The sequence below is a fragment of the Canis lupus genome, chromosome 24, assembly GCF_003254725.2.
Source record: "Canis lupus dingo isolate Sandy chromosome 24, ASM325472v2, whole genome shotgun sequence".
Lineage (NCBI taxonomy): Eukaryota > Metazoa > Chordata > Mammalia > Carnivora > Canidae > Canis > Canis lupus.
This window is the reverse complement of record NC_064266.1, coordinates 44,619,283-44,643,021: the sequence shown is the minus strand read 5'-3', so window position 1 is coordinate 44,643,021 and position 23,739 is coordinate 44,619,283. Positions and strand designations below refer to the sequence as shown.

Here is a 23,739-nt window from a genome sequence, read left to right as displayed (position 1 = left end):
GCAAGAAAGACAGCCGCTGACCAGAGATCTGGAGAGGCGCTGGGGAATGCTTGCGAAGGGTTCTACCTTGAGATTTGCTCTCAGTTGAAAGACATTGGTATTTTAAGATACTAGAAACAGCCACATTTTCAACATCCTCAAACATTTAGAAGTAACCGAGCGAGATGTCGGCTTCCCGTAAGGCAGCCCTTCTCCCCTTTGGGCTGAGTGCTGCTGGGCCTCACCTGCCGCAGCGCAGTCTCAGGTGAGCGTGAACTGCAAGGTGTCAAGGTTCCCTTTCTGTCCAGAGCATCAGAGACCCCACAGGATCTAAGGTTCCCATCCTCGAGGTGCACCAATACTCTGCAGCCACAAGGTGGCAGCCCCCAGATCCCCAGATCCGCGGAACCTGAGAGATGAAATGTGACCTGAGATAAATGGGGCAGGTGGTCGGAGAGGAAAGGATGAGCACACCAATCATCTGCACTCATCAGCCTCCCCTTGTGTGTTCAGGGGTGCCCGCCCCCCCAGCTCTCAGGATCCTCTATCACGATAAGCACGCCATGAGTGCTGCTAAGGATTAATTTTGCCTCGAATCATCCACGACAGTCAAGGTTCCCGCAAACGCCAGGCACTCGCCCTGAGTGTCACTGCGGGGCCTTAGTACAGGCAGCTTGAACACGTGCCTCCTCCATCTCTGCCGGGGGTGGGGGGGGGGGAAGCACGTGGCACAGCAGGTTTCCACTTGCCCAGGAACTGGCGAGTAGGATCCTAACTGAAAATGAGGCAGCATTACCTTCATGACATTCTAAGAAGAGACCCCAACAATTAATAGCAGACACTTCCGGACCCCCAAATCACGGCCAAACGGATCCCATCACCTGGCAGGCCGCCCTCCGCCACTGCAGCCGTGGATGTGAGGAGTCCTGGGGCAGGGGGCCGGCCGCTTTCTGCTTGCCTCATTTGGAGCAGGAGCTGACCTGCCCCCCACACCGGGGAGGGATGGGAGGCTTTCTTTCCATTCTGGGAAACCGTTGGGTTGGATTTTCCTAGGGAATGGAGTCACTGGTAATGGGTGCGGTTGACAAGGCTGAGGGCCTGACGCCCCATCCCGGCTGCTTGGACAGTGGTGTGAGTGACCAGGCCCCGTGTGCCACCCAGGAGACAGGAACTGTGATGGACAGCAGGACCCGGACAGGGGAGGGGAGAAGGGCCCACCAATGCCTCCGTCTGGCATGAGGAGACAGACTTTCCCAGGCTGCCCAAGTAAATGTCAAAGAGGGATGTGCTGGGGCCTGAGAGGGCCATTGGGAGGGGAGGCGGAGGCAGCGCCAGCGTGGCCACCTGGACGCCTTCTGCGCAGAGGCCACCCCCCATCGGCGAAAGCGTGGAAGGGGGGTCTGTGAGACAGGAGACCTCTGTCCCTGCCGGAGGAGGCAGAGCCCAGGGGAGGGGACTCACATTGTAAAGGGGACCCATCTCCATAGCCCAGGGGCCTGGGGCAAGGTGCCCATGATGGAAGGCAGGGATTCAAAATCCAGGGTGCAGGATAAATTACACGTCTCCTGGTCGGAGCTCCCCATGTTATGTCCATTCATATAAAATTTACCTTCCCCTAAAAGGATTCTGATTTCAAGGTCCTGTTTCTTCAAAGTCACAAGATAAGTGTAGTTTCTCAGAATAGCCTCAGGTAGGGTTAAAGAACAAAACCAAACACTGACAACAGAACCCCAGGGGAGGGCTGTGTCCACATTCAGGGGAGCTGGTCCCCAGCCCAACTGTGACCAACTGAATAACCACAGCTCACGGAAACATGGAACAAGTCCCCTGGTGCGCCGGAGAGTGACCTCAGCGGGTGAACCGGAGGGACCCCCTGGGGAGGGAGCCAGGTGCTCGCAGGGGCAGGCAGGTGGGGCACAAAGCAGAGAACAAGCTGTGAGCCTGGCAGTGTTCACTGGACAAGTCTTTCAACTCCTCTGTATGTTTGAAACTTTTTGTAAATGATGTTGGGGGGAAAAATCAGAAAAGTGAATCTGATTCCAGCACAGAAAAATCCAAGCTATTATCAAGCGTACTCTGAGCCTCACATCTAATATCGTGCATCGAACACATGTACCCCCATACCTGACACCCACCAAGAGCTGAAGAGTAGACTTCACAGGAGAATGAAATGTCACTTGTATTTCCTGACATTTTTATCTGCCCCACGTTGGTTGCTGCAGTAGTCGTCACACGGGCTGATGAGAAAGTGTGGCCCTTATGTTTTAGTACTTTGTCAGCCCCCAAGAGCTGCTCAGAACATTCCTTTGGAGAAATTTTAGTCTCTTGCCCCTGTTTGTTCAACTAGTAGTTGTAGATGAGCAAATGGGTGGGAGGGTGGGGAACGCTGCCAAGTATGACTGATTGGAGTGTTTCTCACTTTTTTCAAGTATATTTTATACTAATTTTATTGATAATGTAAGTACTGAGCTCTTTCCTCGGTAATTTGTATATGTAAATGTTTTTATGCTTTTTCAGGGAAGAAGGGAGAGAGCAAAATTTGAGGCTATTTTGTGTATCCTCCTGCCTTAAAATTGTCCTGTGCAGGAAAAATGCAGATTTCTGTTAATCAGAACATCTTCAACTGAACCTGCTGGATCACTCATCTCGTTATTATATAAGACCAATAAGTAAAAAGCATTTCATTCCAGCATTTGGAAAATTGAGCAACACAGGACAAAGCACAGCCTTTTCCTTCTCCTTGCTGTACGAGGGCAGGTGTCTGGTGAGACAAGAGTTTGGAGGGAAAGCTTGGTGGTGGGCAGTGGTGACTCTTCTCAACCTGGCCCACGATGAAGGGAGCAAAGGCCCGGCTGAGGGCAGAAGAGCAAAATGGAAGGGAAGCGAGCTCAAGGTGCAAGTGTTCTAAGAAACCTCAGCTCCTTAGCATTCACCTGCCCCGCAAATTATCGGAAACCATAAATCAGGCCGCTTAGTGACCTATCCTTGAGCCAAGAGATAGCCGAGTGCCTTTAAGCCCTGGAGAAAATCAACAGAGATAAGCAGATGACCTTGCTAGCGTGGCCAGATGCAGGGAGGGGTCGAGACCGGATACGCAGTCCAGGCAGTGGGTTCAGACTCTAAGCACCACCAGCAACGCAGGTTTCTCAAATGTGAACTGCCGAGGATCTTGTCCAGATGCAGACTTTCATTCGATAGGGGAGGTAAAATTTGACTCTACCCTCACAGGAGAGGAAAATAATTTCACCTGTACCCTTCCACGTGTTTTTTTTTTTTTTTAAGATTTTATTTATTCATGAGAGACACACACAGAGAGAGACAGAGGCAGAGGGAGAGGCAGGCTCCATGCAGGGAGCCCGACGTGGGACTCCATCCCTGGTCTCCAGGATCACACCCTGGGCCGAAGGCAGTGCTAAACCACTGAGCCACCAGGGCGGCCCCCGTTCCACGTTCTTCACTGAGAGCTCATGTAAGAAAAGACAGATGCGCAGGAGAAAAACAGAAATTGGGGAACAGGTATGCTTCCTGAACCCGTGGGAGAGACCCCAGGAAAACCGAGTCACTCCCCCAAATGGCTCACGCTGCCTCCTTAAATACCACCTCCAGATAAAGACAAAAGACATTCGTTTTGTTTCTTCAATTCCATGTAGGGGAAGGGAAGGAAAAATAAGATGAAAATTGAGAGGGAGGCAAACCATAAGAGATGCTGAGCTCTAGGAAACACTGGGGTCACGGGGGAATGGGTAACCAGGTGATGGGCATGAAGGAGGGCACGTGATGGAAGGAGCGCTGGTGCAGGCAACTGATGACCTCTACCCTGAAACTAATAAAAAATAAATAAATAGAGACAAAACATGTTGGAGGGGAGCCAGTTATGTGAGTTTACTAGGAAAAGAACAATAAATGGGTGTGGCTGTTTGGCGGATTTAAGTCCATACCTTAATGAGATAAGAGTTGATAAGCGTTTCTAGAGACCTCTTCCTCTTTCTGGTACAGAGCGGGAGACACGCCTCTTCCAAAACGGTAACTTCTCAGCTTTCGGTGATTTCCCCATGTCGGTGCTGTTCCTTAAAACATATTTTGGGGTGGCAAATTCTGCTTCGCTGCACCCTCTTAGGGTCCTTTTTGGAGGGTGCTGAGAATTAAGGTGATGGACGTCAGAGCAACAGGATAAAAAAGCAGACAGATCATCGAAGACTCAGGTTCTCCGTGACGCGGGGGCCTTCCTAAGGAAGGAGGGACCTGGAGAAGCGGTGGGAGATACTTGCTTCGATGTTAGGTTGAAGGAGAAAAGGCACTCAGCCGTGTGTGGAGACCAAGGAAGACAAGACCATTTTAACAAACAACATCTGGGTAGAGACCTGCTGCGTCTCCACTGCTCATCCCTGACGGTAGGAATGTTACTTTTCTTTCTGGCACTGGGGAGGGCGTCTTTCATGCAGGAATTTCATCTCCTGCTTTGAAGAAAAAGAAGAAAGATAAGAGGGTTTTTCTTGGACTGCCTGTTTTTCGAGTGTCTCCCACTGGAGGCAGTAGACCCTCCAGGGGCCTGTTTGGCGGGGGGGTCTCTCCTTCACCTGCTGTGGAGCACAGCAGCTGGGGACCCTGCCAGGTGCCCGGGATCGCAGGTGAAATGTACCTTGGATTTCTCTAAAACCACCACTCAGGCTAGGACAGGTCTATTCGTGACGATCCCATTTTCAGAATTGCACATACATTGCCCAGTGTTCTCATGGTCCATTCCTTCAAGAGCGAATCGCAGAGGACAGGGATTATTTGCATCCTGTTGTTTGAAACAGGGTCTCTCGGAAGATTTTTACAAACGAATGATCTCTGTTCTTTCGCTGAGCATGATTCCCTGCTTGACAGAGCTGTTTTATGATGTTAAAGGAATCAAACAAAGAGACCTTTAGACTGAGGTGGTGTCGGGTTGGGTCTAGAGATTTAGTGGCCACCTCATGGATGATGAAACAGCAACATCCAAAAATAATCTACCATTTTATGTACCACTTTATGACTTAAAACGCCCCAACATGGTTAATTTTCCAACTACCAGAAAATTATTTTTAAACCCCCTGATAAAAAGACCACAGGCCCACATGGAGTGGTTTTGCCAGGCCAGCCTTACTCAGAGTTTGGGCTCTCCCACAGTGGGATCTTAGACCCATCAGTCAGGAGCCAGCTGATTAGCACTAGTGAGGCCATCTGCCTGGTAAGACCCCGGCTGTCCCCGAAAGGAAAGTGACCTTGCAATAACCCGGCTACTTTCTTGCCCAGTACACCTTCCTCGTGCCTATAGAAGTCCCTCCTTTTGCACACTCCTTGGAGCTACCTTCCACCTGCCGGTGGGCTGCTGCCCCACTCATGCATCATTAAATTAAGCCAATAAGACCTATAAAATTTTCTAGGTGGAATTTTGCTTTTTAATGCCCCCAGAATTACGTTTTTATTAAACGGCCACTATCTGGTAGGCTCAAAAGAAGGCACCTTCTTGTCAGAAATGAGTTAAGGAAAAGGAGCAAAGGGCCTTTGAGAATGTGTGCAGCTCCAGGTGTGCTCCTGGGGAGAACTGGCACTCAGTCTGGGACTTGCGTGTGAGCACTCGAGCGTGTGAGCTCCTCCTATTACATCACTTTACTTTTATTCAATTTCCATCCTAGTTCCCTGTTTGACACCTTCCAAGGGAATAAGAGGAATGGGGACTCAAGAAAACACCAGCAGTGCTTCTCAGATGCTCCTAGTAATGTTGGCATGCTCGTTGCTGAGTATTAAGAAGGGACACGGCGCAGAGTCTCCTGCCCACCGGTTCTGTGAGATGTCCAGGCAGAAATGAGAGAAACACAGGAAAAGAACTACAAGAACAGCTGCTCCGAAAGCTGAGAAGTTACCGTTTTGGAAGAGGCACACGGGGAGATCCTCACGTGTTGGGGTGTCTCCCGCTCTGTACCAGAAAGAGGAAGAGGACTCTAGAAAAGCTCATCAACTCTTATCTCATTAAGGTATGGACTTAAATCTGCCAAACAGCCATACCCATTTATTGTTCTTTTCCTAGTAAACTCACAAGCAAAACAAAACCCTACCTGAAATGTCCATACAGCATTTCCTACGGTGTAACTGATCTCAAGGAGGGAAAAGTCCAGATTCACAAAAACTTACACGTATTGTTTTATTATGTACAAAACCAAGCATATAATAATTATAACAGCAAATAACAAACATGCTCGATTGGGTCAGGCCATCTTAAATGGACTTCTGTACATGCACATGAATGAATTATAAATACTGCTTCTCGGTTACCTTGAAACACAGTACCACCTAGAGTTTTCTAGTTTTAACTATTCAAGTGAGCATAAAGAGGCGTTAGACAATGTTTAAATCATGAAGGTAGAGATTGTTCTGTCTCTCTGGGAACTAGCCTACTGGCTTACGAACCAGGACGAGCCTTCCTCCTTTCAGACCATAGCTGCCATGAGCCCAACGATGCCCCCAATCTTTATTGACACAGGCACCCCCCTGCCCTGCCAGTGGATTACAAACCTTCGGCCAGCGTCATCATTAAAGATTTGAGAAATACTCCCAAACTAAAGAACTGTAGCTAATACCGATAGGTTGTTGCAGTTTGGTTTTGTATGTTTTTACAGCTTCTGCTAACTGATTCTAAGCCTAAAGTAGTTCTTCTTAACTTTCTCTACACCTTTTTTTTTTTTTTAACCTTGGATTATTTCAATTGGTTTAAACACAACATGTACGTAAACAACTCCCAGAAATGAGAGGCACTTCTTTGAATACAGTGACACGTCCCCAGACTAGCAGGATGCTGGGTTGCTTAGACCTGACCAACCACAGGAGGCCACGACTCCGCTTTCCGGCGCCGTCTGCGTGAAACTGGTGGGATTCTTGTCTGCAGCATTTAGAACATGAGGCTGAGTCAGGTGTGTGTATCGGAAATCATGGGATAGAGATTGTGCTTACGATCTGCAGTGAACCCATGCTGTTCATCAGGAGCTCTGATCCAATCCCAAGAATACTGGTTAAAATAAACCATCAACCTGAGGCAAAAACGTGAACAAGCAAAGTCACTTTTTCAGGCTTTTAAAATTGTCTCAACATGTGACATGATAACCGTTCCCCAAATGAGGCAACTGACTTCGATTCAAAGAGCAAGGGACAAATATAACATCCGAGGCACCACCTCTAAATTTCTTAATCAGGGTGGCCTTCGGCTCAGACACACACAAGGCAAAGTGAGCATGTGACCCTCACCCTGCAGGACCTCCAAGACTACCCACACAGAGCATTCCTGGAGAAGGCAGCAATTTGGTGTAAACCCCATAGTATTAATAACAGGAGTATGTATATGGATATAATGTGCTTACAGAGATTTATCGGCCCTGAAATCTTATAAAGAGCTGCATTACAAATCGTAGCAGAGGAAGCATCATGAATGAGCGGCAGTGCCAGCTGTGCAGAAAGGACTAGTGCGCCTGTGCTCACAAGCAGCAGCCCAGGTGAAGGACACATGGGGTGCCATGCAGCAACCACAGAGAGGTAAAGGAAGAGCAGTTTTACGTTTGCACACCACAATGCATACACCAAGTGTAAAAGTTACAGCATAACTGAGAACGAGGGAAATAAGGTCCACTAGATGAACATCTTTGTTCCTGTTAAAAGGTACAAGATCCTAGTGCAAGACCATGTTCTCTCCAGTAGGGTGGTGTGAAAGATAAAGAATATAGGATGGAATCTATGAAAATCTAGAAATAGTCTTGGAAGAAAAGAAAACTGCCATAAAAATTTGTATGTGTTGTTTAACATACTATTAAGGTCAGATTTTTAAGAATGGGATCTTAATATTTAACTTGTGCCCATTATTTCATTAATAAATGCGTCTTGCCCTTGTGCTATTAACTTAGGTGACTTGGATGACATGAGCTGCTCTGTGAAGTCTGCAAGCTAGTATATATATACACTTTCAAATGAAAAGTGCTAAGTTTTTAATTTTCCCCAGAGGTAAAAAGAGAAAAAGAGAAACATCTATGTATGAAAACGAAGAGAATAATCATTTAAAGAGATAAAATCAGCTGCAGTCATTAAAACATCCTGTTCATCCAGCAGTCAGCCAAAGGTTTTACAGATATTTACAATTTCAACAGAAACCCCACAGTGCAACTAGAAGACTGAGCAGACCACGGGATAGGGTAAGGATGTTAAGAAGACACTCCCAACTCCATCTGGAAATGTGTCCTCACCCCTCTGCCCTGAAGCAAAGTGATAAAATCCTGCTCTTAAAACGGATTATGCTGGCTACAAACAGCAGGACCCAGGTCCCAAAGCAGTAATGTGATTACTGTGACAGTCACAGTGCTTTCATGTGTATCTATCTGGTTTCAGGCCTTTCATGCACAAACTCTAAATGGTGGCTTTCCTGTCCACCTCTTCCAGAAGGCATACATGCCAGAAGCGCCAGGGTGCTAAAGGCTGGCTCCCACCCACCAGTGAGGGTCCTGCTGAGACCTACTGCTTCCACCTGGACAAGTCTCTGCCCTACTCAACCTCAGTGAAGGGAATCCGAAGGTGGACTTCACCACCACCTCTGAGTTTAATTAAAACACCTTGAGAACAAAACAAAATAAAACAAAACAAAACACCCCCCCCCCCCTCCAAACCATGAAAGTATTAGATTCCATGGTCTGGAAAGAACAAGCAGCTTACTAATACTTTTGCTCTCAGGAGAGGCTCCCTACATTGAGGAAGAGCTAGACCCTCTCCTAGGCCTGAAATAGCACAACTCCTGCTTGGATAGTTTACAAGGAGGACACCAGGAACCGTACTTCATATGTTTCAAATTCCACACAGTTTAAGCCCGCAGGCATTACATTTTCCATGCAGGTGCTCTGCATGGGGGTGGGGGAGCTGAACCCTGCTGCCAGCCTCAGGTGTGGGCTGGCTGCTGCTTCCAGGGTAGATCTCTCCTTCCCTGTCATTTTATGTCTTTATATGGCACAGACCTGGGTTAAATTTTATCTAAAGGGCTCTCATTTACTTAAGACTGTCAATACCAAGAAAGGCTTATGAAAGACACCCTTCTTTGGAACTAGGCCTGGTGTGGCTAGGGCGAGGGTGGGGCTGCACCGATGGGATCTCAATCCACGACTGAGAGTAAAACGTCCTAAAATTCACAGTATTGTCCCTTTCGGAAGAGCTCTAACGTTTAAGGTGTCTGCACGTCTTTGCAGCTCATCCTTGTGTCGGTTATTATTTGAGTTTATATGTGCTTGGCTTTGCTCCATTGGTTTTGGGTTTCTTCTCGCTGGACGTGGTGGCAGGGGCGCAGGTGCTCACAGCCCCCTTCTTCCTCAGCGCCGTGTGTGCCTGCGTTCTGGGGGCCGCGCGGGGGTCGGTGGGGTCTGCAGCGCTGGCCCCCCGCGCGGGAGCTCCGGGGCCGCTTCGGTCACCGCGGTCACCGCAGGGCGCATGCCAGCCCTGCTGCGGCCTGGGGCTCTTACTCGCTTTCTTTGTCTGCTCCTCGGTCCTCGGGTCGAGGGCTGGCCTCTGAGAACTTGGCCTGCTGCCCCGCGCGTGGGGGGCTCTGGGGGGACGGTCAAAGGCGTAATAGGACGGCCGCGCTTCTTCGCGGGACAGGTCCTTCCTCCGGGGCGCAGGTGGCTTGCCAGCCGCGTCCTGGGGAAGCCTGGCTGCAGCGCTGGCCACCAGCTTGGCCCTGCCCGGGCTTTTCAGAGCCCCCGACGTGGCCCCGGGGCCGGTGGGAGGCCTGGCCCGGGCGCCCTTCCCCTTCTCGCCCTGCACCGTCTGCATCTGCAGCCACTCGAGCTGCACCAGCCTGTCGATGTACCTGGCGAGCTGCCCGGCGGCGCCGCCCCGAGCCGCGGGGCTGGGCTCGGTCCCCGGGGGCGCGGCCAGGTCGCGGAGGTCCCAGGAGCTGAACGGGGCGGGCAGGAAGTCCGCGTAGCCGTAGGCGGGCGGCGGGGCGGCCCAGGGCTCGGCGTCGGGGTCCGGGCCCGGCCCCGCGGCCTCGTCGATCTGCTCCGCGCGCAGCTGCAGCTCCGGGGGCGCGCGCGCGGCGGGCGGCATGGGCACCCGCTCCGAGTCCGACAGGTCGCTGGCGCTGTCCTCGTCCTCGGCCGCAGCCTCCTTCCTGACCTTCCTGCACTGCAGCTCCAGGAACAGCCGGTCCCCCGAGGGGGCGCCCCGCCGCCGGGGGCCCAGGGGGCTCCTTTCGGGGTCTCCTTGCGAGGAACTGCTTTCCCGGGGTCCGTCCTCGGGCGGCGGGGGGGACACGTGGGGCACTTGGGATGCACTCTGCCTTTTTCCTGAAGAATGTTTTGAACGTTGCACTTTATTCCAAGGTGGGCCAGCATTCATGTTGCTGTGAGAAATAAAACTGTGATTCTTAGTTCATAGGACACAAAGCGGCCTGGCTGTGATTAGACAAACAAACTGGCCTGTGCAGCGGCGGTCTGAGCTGGCCCTGGGATGGCCCGCAGGGCCCAGGGGTGGGGGGGCAGGCAGCTCCCGCAGAGCATCAGGCCACGCCGGGCTCTAGCCAAGCATTGCGGGTCGCAGGTGCCAAAAGATGTATAGATTCTGCGGGGCTATCAGGTGGTACCACTTAAGAACAACACTGGCATTTCGTAAAGTGCTCATAGTTTTAGACCAGTCGTGGGTACTTTAAAAAAAAAAAACATCAGTGTGGAGAAAATCTGTCCTAAACTCTCAATCTGTTCTGCTAATAAGGAACAGCGTTTAGTGACACTAACCGCTTAAAAGCCAATGCTTTCTTTTTCAAGCCTATTTTCAATGAAAAGTAAACAAGATGCAAACTGCAAATTTTGTAGTGCTTCATCACTGATTGGTGGTGATTCTGAGCCGTGTAAGATCTTAGTATGGACGAGGGTAGCACAGACAACCTGCACCTCAAATCAAAAGCTTATTAGAGTACTTTCAAATAGGAAACGCATTTCAGGAAAACTGTGTTTAAAAGGAGAGAGAGAGAAAAAATCATCTGGTGCCTTAAAACACAGTATGAATGAGAACATAGGATTACAGCTGAATGATGACTTCAATGAGCGCTACTAGTAGAGCAACCGATTCGCCCCCAAGGTGACGTAGGCTGAGGCAGGACCTCATACCAGACTTGAAAATACTTTCTTTTTTTGTGTATTTACCCAAAACATAGCATTTCACTAGGATTCATAATACTTCTGAGGAACACTAAATTGGGTAAAAGAAAATGGGTGGTAAACATGCTTTCTGGAAACATCAGAGGTTCACTGTCCAGTGGTTTCTACCACAGTAAGCAATCATTTGAATACATGTTGTTCTTAATAAATCTGGAACATGTGGAATCGTGGCCAATAGCCAACATGTGCTCAGTGTATGTTGAGGAAATGGATAAAGGAATTGTTGTTATTTGGAACCCATAACCAAACCTGTTATAACTTTTGTTGATTTTAGCTGTCAGTGCACATCAAGAAAAAGTGATTATCAGTATCCATTTTATATATACAAAAAAAAAAAAAAAAGGAAACAACCAAAGAATGGTGATTATGGGGCTTACCCAAAATTACAGACCCTGCTAACAGTGGCAGAATTATGACCTCTGGAATTTTTACTAACAAGTAGTGTTTAAAACCATTTTGCCCACTCATGTCTGCTGTTGTATCATAAAAAACATAAATACATATTTCTTATCCACAGACACTATTTTTTTCCCAGCCACACATATTCAGCTTGGAGAACTGATGTAATGTGCTTTTTGCAAGACAAAGCAATCAAAATTATTTACCTGCTTTTCTGATGAGATTTATTCACCCTATTCCCTTTCTTGAAAAAATCAGATGGCTGATCATTTTCTAGGGTTTGATGGACTGTCTAAAAAAACAGACAGGGAGTAATAAATACCATGACAACACATACACACAAAGCAAACAAAACGGCAGAACAAATCTAAGTAAGATTTTCCCTCAAAATTTACATCACCTTTTCTGTAGTGCTTGAAATATTCTTGCTCAATCTGTTGGCAGATGATGACAGCTGGGGAAGTGACTTCTTTATTCCTCTTATATTTGGAAAGGAGTCCTCACCACCGGAACTAGAAGCAACGGAACACTGCCCGTAAGTATGGGTTGCAAATGGTCCTGCCACCGAGTACTGGGCTGGCTTCCACTTGTTTGTTTTGAAATACTTGTCTAGTATTAAAATGTTGGGGGGGGGGGGTACCACCTCCTGTTTACAGGTTCATCTTGTTTTTTGAAACTTTCTCTCCTTATACACACACACACACACACACACACACACACACAGTCTCCTTGGAAATAACACCTTCAGGAAATATGTGGAGCTAATTAATAATTAAGGTCGGGTATTACTCCAATCTCCCATGTCCACTCATTCATTCATTCATTCATTCATTCATGCAACAAGTAATTACAGGAGAGCCTTGAAAATGGCCAGGATTAGGCACATAACCCCGATCTCATGGAACTAGAATTCTATTGGGCAGGCTCCCCTTTAATTCTCCTGCCTTCAGGATCACATCAATCCACTCAAAGATCACCAATATAGTAATACAGATCATCATATAACGGCATCTCTGGGAAATTCTGTTGACTCGAATCAAGAATGCTGTCTTCCCTGAGTGGGTGGCCTACTAACAGGGCCCTGATTTGAAAGTGAATACTTTCTTCCATAATATCCTCTGCCTCTGTAAAATAGAACAGCGGTGAGATAGACGGACCTTTTTTTTTTTTCCCCCTTCCCCAAACTTGGCTGTATTCCTTTTCATCAGCGGGTATGCCTTTTCAGCCGGGGTACACAGGCTCTCACAATTCATGACCTACCACCATCTGCAAGCCTGGTTCATTTTAGATGTAGGGAAGGTTCTTTACCAACCCTCCCTTGATAGTCTGGTGTTCCTTCTGCTTTGTCCTTCTGGACCGTATAAAGGAACCCTCTCTACACCACGCCAGGCCCCAAACTGCTGCCTGGAAATGGCACTTCCACCTTTTCCACTTCATTTCCCCTGGCAGGCTTTTGACACCGTGAGCGGCAGCGCTTTCAGCGCAAGTTACAGTGTGAAGCAGGAAACAAATGCTTACAGGGTCTTAAGATGCTAAAGCCAGCTCGCGGTTTCCCTGACCGTGCAGGCTCCCACTGAACAAAGCTGAAGGTCTGAGAGTCTGGCTACAGAAACGCTCCCCGGGCGCCAGGGCCCCAGGCGGGGCGGCGGCATTAATTCATCACCAGGCACTGACTCTCCGTCCCACGTCTTCCTCGGGGGCTGGGCGCCCGGAGCCGCCCGGAGCCGGCCGCGGCAGCAGCAGCAGCAGCAGCAGCAGCAGCAGCAGCAGCAGCACCGCCCCCCTCCCCACCCTGCGGGGACCTGGCTGGCGGTCCGGCGGCAAAGCATTGTGGGTGGTGAGTGGTCAGGACGTGTGCCCTCTGGGCAGCGAGGCTCCCCCGGTCTGGCCGGGGCTCCAGGGTGCAGCGCGGACGTCCAAAGAGCTGGCTGGCCTCCAGGCTTCACAGGAGCCGGGGGACCGGCTCGGGCGCCCCCGCCCCCCCTCCGCCCGGGAGCCCCCGAGTCCAAGGGCCCGAAGCATGCATTCTCCTCGTCCTCGGCGGGTGCAGACACGGATCTGCGATCGATAGGCGCGCGGCCCGGGCAGATGCACACGCAAATGGGTCAGACCTGTCGGGCGATCGCCGAGGACACGTGACGAGGCCGCCCGCCAGGCTTCCCGGCGCGGGGCGGGGAGGCCGGACCCGGGCGCGCTGCGGCAGGGCCGGGGCGGCGGCGGGGCGGGCGCGCGGCGTCACGGGGGGCGGGGCGCAGGCTCTCCGGGAAGCTGCGCCCCGACTTGCAGCCATGTAAGTAAGGCGGCGGGCGGGGAGGCGGGAGGGGCGGCTCCGCCCGCGCAGCCTTCCCCCCAGGACCTCCGCGGAAGCCGAAGGGAGGCGCCCGCCCTGCGCTCCCCGGGCCGGGGGTGCGGGGTCCGGAGGAGCCTCCCCCGGAGACAGCGCGCGTCTCTCTGCAGCTCCACTCCGGCTGCAAGAAGCGGAAGACCTGCGCGCGGACTCGGGGGCCGCGGGGCCGGGGCCGGGGCCGGGGGCTCCCCGCAGGCTGCGGTTGCGGCGGCCGCTGGGGACTGCGGAGCTCGGCGGGGACCCCGGGGTAGCGGGCGCGGGGGCCCGGCGCCGCCCGACGGCCGGACGGGCCATGTCCGGAGGCTGGGGCTCGGCGGCCCTGCCCTCCGGCCCCGGGGCCCGGAAGCCCGCCCCGCGGAGCCTCAGCTGCGTCTCCGACCTGGACGGCGGCGCGGCCCCCGAGCCGCGGCCCTGCAGGCCCCCCGGGAGCCCGGGCCGCGCGCCGCCGCCGCCACCCGCGCCGTCCGGCTGCGACCCCCGCCTGCGGCCCATCATCCTGCGGCGGGCGCGCTCGCTGCCCAGCTCGCCCGAGCGCCGCCAGAAGGCCGGGGGCGCGTCGGGGGCCGCGTGCCGCCCGGGCTGCAGCCGGCAGCTCCGCGTGCGCTTCGCCGACGCGCTGGGCCTGGAGCTGGCGCAGGTCAAGGTGTTCAACGCGGGCGAGGACCCGGCCGTGCCGCTGCACGTGTTGTCGCGCCTCGCCATCAACTCGGACCTGTGCTGCAGCAGCCAGGACCTGGAGTTCACCCTGCAGTGCCTGGTGCCCGACTTCCCGCCGCCCATCGAGGCCGCCGACTTCGCCGAGCGCCTGGCGCAGCGGCTCATCTGCCTGGAGCGCGTCACCTGCTCGGACCTGGGCATCAGCGGCACAGTGCGCGTGCGCAACGTGGCCTTCGAGAAGCAGGTGGCGGTGCGCTACACCTTCTCGGACTGGCGCAGCGCGCACGAGGCGGTGGCCCGGTGGCGCGGCCCGGCGGGCGCCGGGGGCACAGAGGACGTCTTCGCCTTCGGCTTCCCGGTGCCGCCCTTCCTGCTGGCGCTCGGCTCCCGCGTGCACTTCGCGCTGCGCTACCGGGTGGCGGGCGCCGAGTATTGGGACAACAACCACGGCCGCGACTACAGCCTCACGTGCCGCAACCACGCGCTGCACATGCCTCGCGGGGAGTGCGAGGAGAGCTGGATCCACTTCATCTGAGGGCGTCCCTCGAGCCCAGCCGCGGGGGCCTCGTCGCTGGGCTCCCCCATCCTGGCGGTGACTGTTCCCCCCCCCACGGCCTGGGCCTTCTGACTTCAGCTTCTGCTCCAAGGCCCCCAGGCTGTGGCCCTTTCCATCGTCTACTTGAAACGTCTGTGTCCCTAGGTCTAAAGAGTAGCCTCAGGTGGCCAGAAGGCCGTGGTATAATGCGCCGGGGGAGGGTGCTGGGTGGGCGGAGGATGCATGGCGGTGTTGGCCCCTCTGGAGAGGGCCTAGGCGGGGTGAGTGGGTGGGTGGGTGGGTTGGTTGGTTGGTTGATTGGTTGGTTTCTTGGAAAGACGCATCCTCCTGCTATGAAAGCCTGTGACTTTTGCATGTGTCCTGATTGGGTCTTTGTAAATGTAGTCGTTATTTATTGCCATTGTGGTGTTGGAACATTTTACCCTTGTTGGATGCTTTCTCAGGAACAGTCTGGATTTAACGAGCTAGAATATAAGTCAGTCTTGTGTGTTTGTACCCATCGTAAACAGAATGTACGGTGTGACTCCCATCACCGTCCCTTGAGGCATTTCTGCCTTGGGACAAGGAAAACCTGAGACTAGGTTTGCTTGCCAATGTCTGTAGACTTCGAACAGTGGGAAACTATTAATAGGCAAGAAATGTATGCCTCATCGGTCATCACACAGCCATTCCTGGGAGTTCAGGCTGCCCTGCTTATTAGGCCGTGTGTCTTCTACGCCAAGAGCCGAGGAAGGTGGGGAAAAAGCTAGACTTTGAAAACTACCCAAACAGTCCCTTCTCTTGCACTCTCTTCTCTTACTTCCTGTGCTCTCCTTCTTTGTGTTTGGTAATTAATGTATCTGCATGTTACCAGGCCATTCTGTTTAGGTTTGAGGCTACCTAAACATTTTGAGGAATCCTGCCTTAAGTTATTTCAATTTTCAGACAACTCTATAGAAAAATGTCAGGCAGCAATGCTCTTTGCAGTTACCTTTTTTTGATGACTAAGGTGACTCTTATGTCTGCTTAAGGGTCAGGATATTTCAGAAGTCAGGTTATCAAGTGGAACTGGCAGGTGTTTTCATCAATAGCTGGAGCCCTGGAAAGAAAAATCACCAGTATTTATACTTTTTAATAGTTTTAAATTGTTTTTATATATACCCAGTTTTATCAGCTACCTGCCAACTTTATTCTTTGTGCCTTCAGATAGAGTTTCTAATATTATCTGGACTTTTCCCCCCCAGTTTTTAAAATGTTAAATGCTTTTCTTTATGTTTTTTATTTTTTATTTTTTATTTTATCTCCAACCAAGAAGTCAAGGCCTTTGTCCCCTGCTGGATGCCACGATGACTTAAAACTCCCAGCAAGGCTCTGATGACTTCTTTTGGTGCTGAGTGGTGGTCTGGCAGCAGGTGCTAGCACTGCGATATGGAAAACCCATCCAGAATGAATAAGGCCTTCAACTTGTGACTCTTGGTTCTGATAACAGTTGAAACCAGTGTGATTAATTTGTGATCACTGTCACCAGTGAATTAACTCTGGATTTTTGAACACTTAATACCATTTGTCAAATCAGTATGTCAAAGATATGCTTTACCTTTTAACCAATTTGTTTTTATAATTGCAACGTCTGTGTTTGTAAAATTCCAAGAAGAGGAATGACTTTCATTGGTACTTTTTGATAGTAAGAACACTGAATTTTGATTTAAAGTATTGTGATTCAGTTGAACCTTTGGCTATTAGCACTGTGTACTACATTGACATGCAAGACAGAGTGGAAGCCTGGTTCCATTTCCTGCTGTTTCATAAACTGTCCAATTAGGTCAGCAAGCCTGAAAGAGCCTTGGCTGTTGTGTCCTTGGCCCCAGCCCAGAGTGCAAGACAATTGTCCAGAGCATTCAGGTATAAGAGTTAGAGCTGCCAAATGTATTGTTGTGTAAAGGCATGTAAAGAATCTTGCCCTTGTGAAAGTCACTTGTCAAAAAGGTTCTGGTCATGGAATATACAGTAAATGTTTTATCTTCAATATTAAGAGAACCTCAACGTGCCTTTAAAAAAAATCAACATTTAAAAATTTAAGAACTTAAATATACCTGCCTAGTTGATAAAGAAGTTGATAAAGTTCAGCTTAAGGAGAGCTTTCAGATCCTAAAATGGCTATATTGCTTAGCTGTTAAAATTTTGCAGTGGATTGTGCAATTGTGGGGGTTGTCTCCCCAAACATATTTTAAGGTCATTTAAGATGATTTTACTAAAGCCTAAGTATTAAAGTATGTGGATAAATTATCATCTGAGGTGTGTCTTTCTTGTGGTCTAATTCTAGAAATAAGACTTAAGAAACTTCTTGCTTAAATCATTGCAGACATGAGTCTTATTCTTCCCAAAACACTCTCAAATTTAGTGCCTTTGCCAAAAAAGGAAAACTGTAGGACTCAGCTTTAGCATCACAGTTGTGTTATGTCTTTGAGAAACTGAAATGCAATCTTTTATGCCAGGTCAGTGTTAACATCTGACAAAAAGCTCTAAGGGAACGTGGGGTATGGGATAGTGATTCCACTTCTCTCAATGCTTGCTGGATGCTGTGTAAGGAGTCATGAATGTGGATTGAGCCCCTCACCCAGTACAAAGCCTGGCACGCAGGGGGAGGAAATTAACGTGGATTACATTTATTGTGCACTCATTCTTGCTTGCTCACAGTGATAGGTACTGCATGTGGCTGATTTCATTTAACTCCGAAAATTACCCAGTAGATAATATCCCTGTCAGCTGATGAGACTGATGCTCAGAGAGGTTTAGTAATTCTTCTAAAGACCCACAGCCCGTGAGCAGCAGAGTCAGCATTGAAACCTGTGCCAAAGTCCACATGCTCGGCCCTGTGACAGGATGTGCTTGTTAACTTTAATTGTAAGTCCAATTATGATTGATTGATAAAGCTTTTCCATCTAACACCATACTCCAAAACCCTATTTAAAAACAATTTAAAAAAATAAATAAAAACAATTCAAATAAGATGATCTGCTTTTATCTTCCATGTGGTGCTTTACTAACCCATCCCCATGCTTTCCAGACACATGAAACAGTAAAGATTATCATTTTTCTTCTCTACTAAAAAGTGGCAAGATGAGACGAGTTCAGGGTGCTTGTCCGCTGTATCCGTTTCTGAATTGCTTCATATTTTAGACCACAGACATTTCCACTGATCTTGTTATTTAAACTGATACTTTAAATGGAAATGCTCTAAAAAGCCTGGGCCTATCCTGATGATGATTGTGCGCAGTACCACGTCTGCATGGCCGCAGCCTAATGTCCCCCAGGAGTCTGGGGTTTAGCTAATTAGGGCAGGAGGCACCCCCGCCCCTCGCCCGCACAGCATCCCCTGCTTCTAGGAAACCCGGGTGGGGGCGTGGCCTCGAGGGGGCGTGGCCGGGCAGCAGTGGGCGGGGCCAGGGCTCAGTGGGGACCGGCCTCATCTGGTTCGCAGTCCTCGCAGGTTCTCCCAGTGACCCGGGTCTCTGCGGCCCCGCCCAGCCGCCAACCTCCAGGGTGCCCTTGGGCAGGCCAGGGTGCCCGTCGGCGCCCTGCAGAGAGGCAAGTCGGGGCAGCCGGGCGCGTCCGCACCGCGGGAGGGCTGTGCAGGGGATGCCTGGGCCTCCTCTGGGGCCCCGCCCCGGGCCACGCCCACCGCGGCGCCCCTGGCTCCAGCCTCGGGAGGCCCCTGCGCGGCCGTCGCGTGCGAGGGGCGGAGCCTGGCCCGCGGGCTGCGCTGATTGGACGTCGTTCCCACCGCACGCGGCGCTGATTGGGCGGACGCTTCCCGCCCCCTGTCGGCCGTCTGAGGAGCCGTGGCGGGAGTCGAGGCCGGAGGCGCTACGCGAGGCGGCGGTCGTGACGGCGGCTCCTGGGGCCCGGCGCGGAGGCCTCTTCCAGCCCCAGGTGGGCCGGGCGTCGAGGCTGGGCTCCCTGACGGTGGGGCTGCGGGGCTGTGGCCTCCGGCTGCGACGGGCGGGCAGACAGACGGGATGGCCAGCCCCCCGCCGCCCCCGACGGTTGAGCGGAGCCGTTGTGGAGAGGCCTGGGCGGCGCGGAGGCGGGGCTGAGGGGCCGACTCGGGCGGGCGGGCCGGGCGGGCCTCGAGCCGATCTCGGGGGTGCGGGGCCGGTTCCGCACCGCGCGGCGCCTTCCCGGGTCAGGGGAGGCGGGTGTGGCGGGCGGGGTGTGGCGGGAGCGGCAGGCCGGGGGCGGGGCGGGGCGGGCCGGGGCGGGCTCCGGCGGCCGGAGAGGAGGTTCCGGCCCCGCCCCCGCCCCCGCCGCCCGCGATTGGCTGGGGCTCGGGGTGGGCGGGGCTTGCGGCGCTCCCACCTGCTCCTGCGCCCGCGGGTCCCGGATTCCGCTGCGCTGGGCCGGCTGCCCCCTCCCCCGCCCCGGGACCGCGGGAGGGAAGGAGGGAGGGCAGCGCGTGTGAATGCGAGTCGTGGGTGCAGGGGTGGTTGGGGGGCCCTGTGCTGGTCCGCTGGGCTCCGGGGTCGGGGGGGCGGGGGTGCACCTGCCGTCTGCCGTGGGTGCAGGGGTGGAGGGGGTCCTGTGCTGGTCCGCTGGGCTCCGGGGTCGGGGGGGCGGGGGTGCACCTGCCGTTTGCCGTGGGTGCAGGGGTGGAGGGGGCTCCTGTGCTGGTCCGCTTGGCTCCGGGGGCGGGGGTGCACCTGCCGTCTGCCGTGGGTGCAGGGGTGGAGGGGGTCCTGTGCTGGTCCGCTGGGCTCCGGGGTCGGGGGGGCGGGGGTGCACCTGCCGTCTGCCGTGGGTGCAGGGGTGGTGGGGGCCCTGTGCTGGTCCGCTGGGCTCCGGGGTCGGGGGCGCGGAGGTGCACCTGCCGTCTGCCGTGGGTGCAGGGGTGGAGGGGGCTCCTGTGCTGGTCCGCTTGGCTCCGGGGGCGGGGGTGCACCTGCCGTTTGCCGTGGGTGCAGGGGTGGAGGGGGCCCTGTGCTGGTCCGCTTGCAGGAGTCGGGGAGGGGGCGGGGGTGCACCTGCTGTCTGCTGTGGGTGCAGGGGTGGTGGGGGCCCTGTGCTGGTCCGCTGGGCTCCGGGGTCGGGGGGTGCACCTGCTGTCTGCCGTGGGTGCAGGGGTGGTGGGGGCCCTGTGCTGGTCCGCTTGGCTCCGGGGTCCGGGGTGTGCACCTGCCGTCTGCCGTGGGTGCAGGGGTGGAGGGGGCCCTGTGCTGGTCCGCTTGCAGGAGTCGGGGAGGGGGCGGGGGTGCACCTGCTGTCTGCTGTGGGTGCAGGGGTGGTGGGGGCCCTGTGCTGGTCCGCTGGGCTCCGGGGTCGGGGGGTGCACCTGCCGTCTGCCGTGGGTGCAGGGGTGGAGGGGGCCCTGTGCTGGTCCTCTTGCAGGGGTCGGGGAGGGGGCGGGGGTGCACCTGCTGGCTGCCTCGACCTTCGCTCGTCCCCGGAGCCTGCACACGGGCAGGTTTCCCCTGAGTAGCCCCGGGGTCCCAGCTCCCAGTGCCCTGGACCTGGATAAGTGTCCGTCTGCGTGCGTTTCTCTGTCGTCCCTGTTGTGTTGCGTGGCGCCTCGCGAGGGTCTGTCAGCCTGTTCTCTCATTGTAGACGACTGTGCCGCTTTGTCTCCTTCTGCACCTGCGTGACCCGTTCAGTGAAGGGTGCCGACTTTCTGGTTCTTTGGGAGCCAGTGTGCACCCAGCCTTGGGAGGGAGGGAGGAGTCACTGGGTGGTCTAGTTTTCCTGACTTCCAGTCGGCCTGTGTGCCTGATAGTTTTCCTTTTCCTCAGCCGACTTCTTGCAGGACGGTTGTCTGGGAACAGCTGATCAGCTTTCTTTGTGCCTCTTGGCCATAAGTGATTCGTGCAGTATTTCATGTCTTCGGAAATTACCTTGTTAAATCCAAATTCACTTTATTTTAGTTGTGAAGACAGAAAAGCATCAGGACGTAGGGGTACTTGCCCCCCGCAGTCGCTGTTCCTAGGAAGAGAGTACACACTGGTGTCCCTAAAATATGTGTTAAGTGTTTAAACTTTTTAGTCGAGTTTTCAGATTGTGAAATAATATGAGTCTTTAGCTTTACAAACATACCTTCATTGCAGTATGGTGTAAGCCAGTATGTGTAGAACTGTTTTCATGACTGAATATTGTCAGAATATAAAAGCATTGAATTCACTTGTGATATTTATGATTGGTGAATTTTGGATAAGTAATAAAATATCTACCTATAAAGTCAGAAATTAGTATATGTTCCATAATTTTAGATAAATCAGCAAATGTATTACAATCAAGACTTTTACGTTTGTGTTCTATTGGCAGTATGATTTAAGGATTAAAGCAATATGTAATTGTATTTTAAATCTACTAATTTGAGTATATTTTCATCAAAAATGTGAAATAGTATAAAAATATTTTTCCTTTAGGGGCACCTGGGTGGCTCAGTCAGTTAAGTGTTCTAGATCCCAGGGTCATGAGTTCAAGCCCGGAATTGGGCTCCAAGCTGGATATGGAGCCTACTTTAAAAAAAAAAAAATTTTCCCCTTAAAATTTTTTGTAATATTAAATATTCTCCTAAGATTAAGATAAAATAGTTATTAATGAACATTAATCTTAAATAAAATTATTTCAATAATAAACTATTTTAAATAAAATTTATTAAATAATTTTATAAAAATAAACTTAGTCACCATTCTAGTGTTTACTTGACCTCTGCCATTATAGAATCCATACTGTGTCCATGCTGTTTATGTCTAGATTTACATGTGTACAAGTCAAAGAATACTGTGAATTGCTTAGAACTATAAAATGTTCCTCAGTCACCATGTGCAATTGTTGCTAATACTGTGCACTAGGTTGCTAGTACTTCCAGAACCACAAGTTGGAATGCAAAGAAAAGGAAGAGGACAATAGGCACTATTAGGAAGCAGTTGTTCATTATGCAAGAAGCAACTATATTTTTGCTCTGCAAGAGGAAGGATTTGACAGTGAATTAATGTCTTTTTTCATACCTGAGTACTTAGGTTTCTCAAATGCTATTTCCATTTTAAGCATAGAGAAAATGTCAGTCAGTATTGGCACAACCTGCAACCTTCTTAGCATTGTTTTGGCCTCCTCTTCCCCTTAAACTTTTTTTTTTCAAAGATTTATTTATTAAAAAAAAAAAAAAAGATTGATTTATTCCTTAGAGAGAGCCAGAGCCAGCCAGCCAGCTGGGGGGAGGGGGCAAAGGGAGAGAATCTCCAAGCTGACTCCCTGATGAGCATGGAGCCTAAAGGGGATCTTGATCCAGCAACTTATGAGATCGGATGTGAGCTGAAATCAAGGGCCAGTTGCCCAGCTGACTCAGCCACCCAGGTGCCCTGACTTTTTTTTTTTTTAATAGAAGTTTAATAGAACATCTACTAAATAAACAGAATAGCATAATTAACTGAAGTCCCCTTTTCTCTGAAAGTTGTGAGTTACAAGAATGAATGTATTTGGTCATAATTATAGGACTTGCCGGTGGTGGATTCTGAGTTAATAAAGATTCCTGTGTGCTCCTTAATAAAATTGTGTGTGTTTGTGTGTGTTTGTAGGAGAGATAATAGTTTATTTTTGTGAATATGGAAAATAGAAGTCTAATTTTTTTCATATACTGAGTCATTTTCCTAATACCGTTTATCAACTAGTTTACCTTTTTCCCTCTGATTTATAAAGTTCTATGTATACATGAACTTACAATATACATTTGGGTATGCATTTGGATTCTCTTCTGTTTTATCAGTCCATTTATTTCCTGTTTTTAACACTGTAGTAATTGTGACTTTGTAATATATTTTAATATTAAATGGGATTATTCTTTCCCTTTTTACTTTATTTTAATATTTAAATTTTAGGGATCTCTGGGTGGCGCAGCGGTTTGGCGCCTGCCTTTGGCCCAGGGCGCGATCCTGAAGACCCAGGATCGAATCCCACGTCAGGCTCCCGGTGCATGGAGCCTGCTTCTCCCTCTGCCTATGTCTCTGCCTCTCTCTCTCTCTCTGTGTGTGACTATCATAAAAAAAAAGAGAGAGAGAGAGAATAAAATGGTATACTGAGTGGTTTCTCTTTAAAAAAATATTTAAATTTTAGTATAATTAATGTACAGAATTATATTAGTTTTAGATATATAATATAGGGATTCAGTAGTTCTATAAATTACTCAGTGCTTATCACATTAAGTGTAACCTTAATCCATTTCACCTCACCTATCTCCCCCACTCTCCTTCCCTCTGGTAACCAACAGTTCTCTATTTTTTGTTTGATTTTTTTCTTTGTTTATTTCTTAAATTCCACATATGATTGAAATCATATGGTATTTGTCTTTCTCTGGCTGAATTATTTTGCTTAGCATTATACTCTAGATCCCTCCATGTTGTTGCAAATGGCAAGAATGCATTTTATGGCTAATATTCCTATATATATATATATATATATATATATATACACACACACACACACACATATATACACATACACATACACACTATATAGTCAGCCATAAAAAAGAATAATAATATATAATATACATATAAATGTATATACATTTATGTATATTATATACATTTATATATACATACACCACATCTTCTGTGTCCATCTGTTGATGG

The 23,739-nt window shown here is 50.9% G+C and overlaps 3 protein-coding genes and 1 long non-coding RNA gene across 15 annotated transcripts in view; 3 read left to right on the top strand and 1 right to left on the bottom strand.

The window, feature by feature from the left end:
- Positions 1 to 3,873: 3,873 nt before the first annotated feature.
- LOC118352228 (uncharacterized) lies at positions 3,874 to 12,285 on the top strand. Its single transcript, XR_004809018.2, has 3 exons — positions 3,874 to 4,370; positions 5,640 to 5,978; positions 12,024 to 12,285. It is a non-coding gene; the product is annotated as an uncharacterized LOC118352228 (long non-coding RNA).
- On the bottom strand, positions 6,121 to 13,789 carry FAM217B (family with sequence similarity 217 member B). 3 transcript variants are annotated; one of them, XM_025470586.3, is made up of 4 exons: positions 13,691 to 13,789; positions 11,980 to 12,091; positions 11,786 to 11,871; positions 6,121 to 10,366 (listed from the first exon to the last, which is right to left on the bottom strand). In XM_025470586.3, the coding sequence occupies exon 4, from the start codon at positions 10,360 to 10,362 to the stop codon at positions 9,235 to 9,237; it is 1,128 nt and encodes a 375-aa protein (XP_025326371.1). In that variant the 5' UTR covers positions 10,363 to 10,366; positions 11,786 to 11,871; positions 11,980 to 12,091; positions 13,691 to 13,789; the 3' UTR covers positions 6,121 to 9,234. The 3 variants fall into 3 exon arrangements, with proteins under 3 accessions (XP_025326371.1, XP_025326373.1, XP_025326372.1); XM_025470588.3 differs by having other exon boundaries at positions 13,382 to 13,784; XM_025470587.3 differs by lacking the exon at positions 13,691 to 13,789 and adding an exon at positions 13,098 to 13,368.
- Positions 13,790 to 13,821: 32 nt separating this feature from the next.
- PPP1R3D (protein phosphatase 1 regulatory subunit 3D) lies at positions 13,822 to 15,401 on the top strand. The gene has a single exon (XM_025470590.3). The coding sequence runs from the start codon at positions 14,219 to 14,221 to the stop codon at positions 15,116 to 15,118; it is 900 nt and encodes a 299-aa protein (XP_025326375.1). The 5' UTR covers positions 13,822 to 14,218; the 3' UTR covers positions 15,119 to 15,401.
- Positions 13,854 to 23,739, top strand: part of SYCP2 (synaptonemal complex protein 2) — a 78,899-nt gene continuing 69,013 nt past the window's right edge. For 9 of the 10 annotated variants that reach the window (XR_007405460.1, XM_049100291.1, XM_049100290.1 and 6 more), the window contains exon 1: positions 18,929 to 19,051. The gene's annotated coding sequence lies outside the window, so the exon portion shown is untranslated. Of the gene's footprint in view, positions 13,870 to 18,928; positions 19,052 to 23,739 lie in introns of those variants that run through there. The other variant, XM_049100289.1, reaches the window with a different exon arrangement.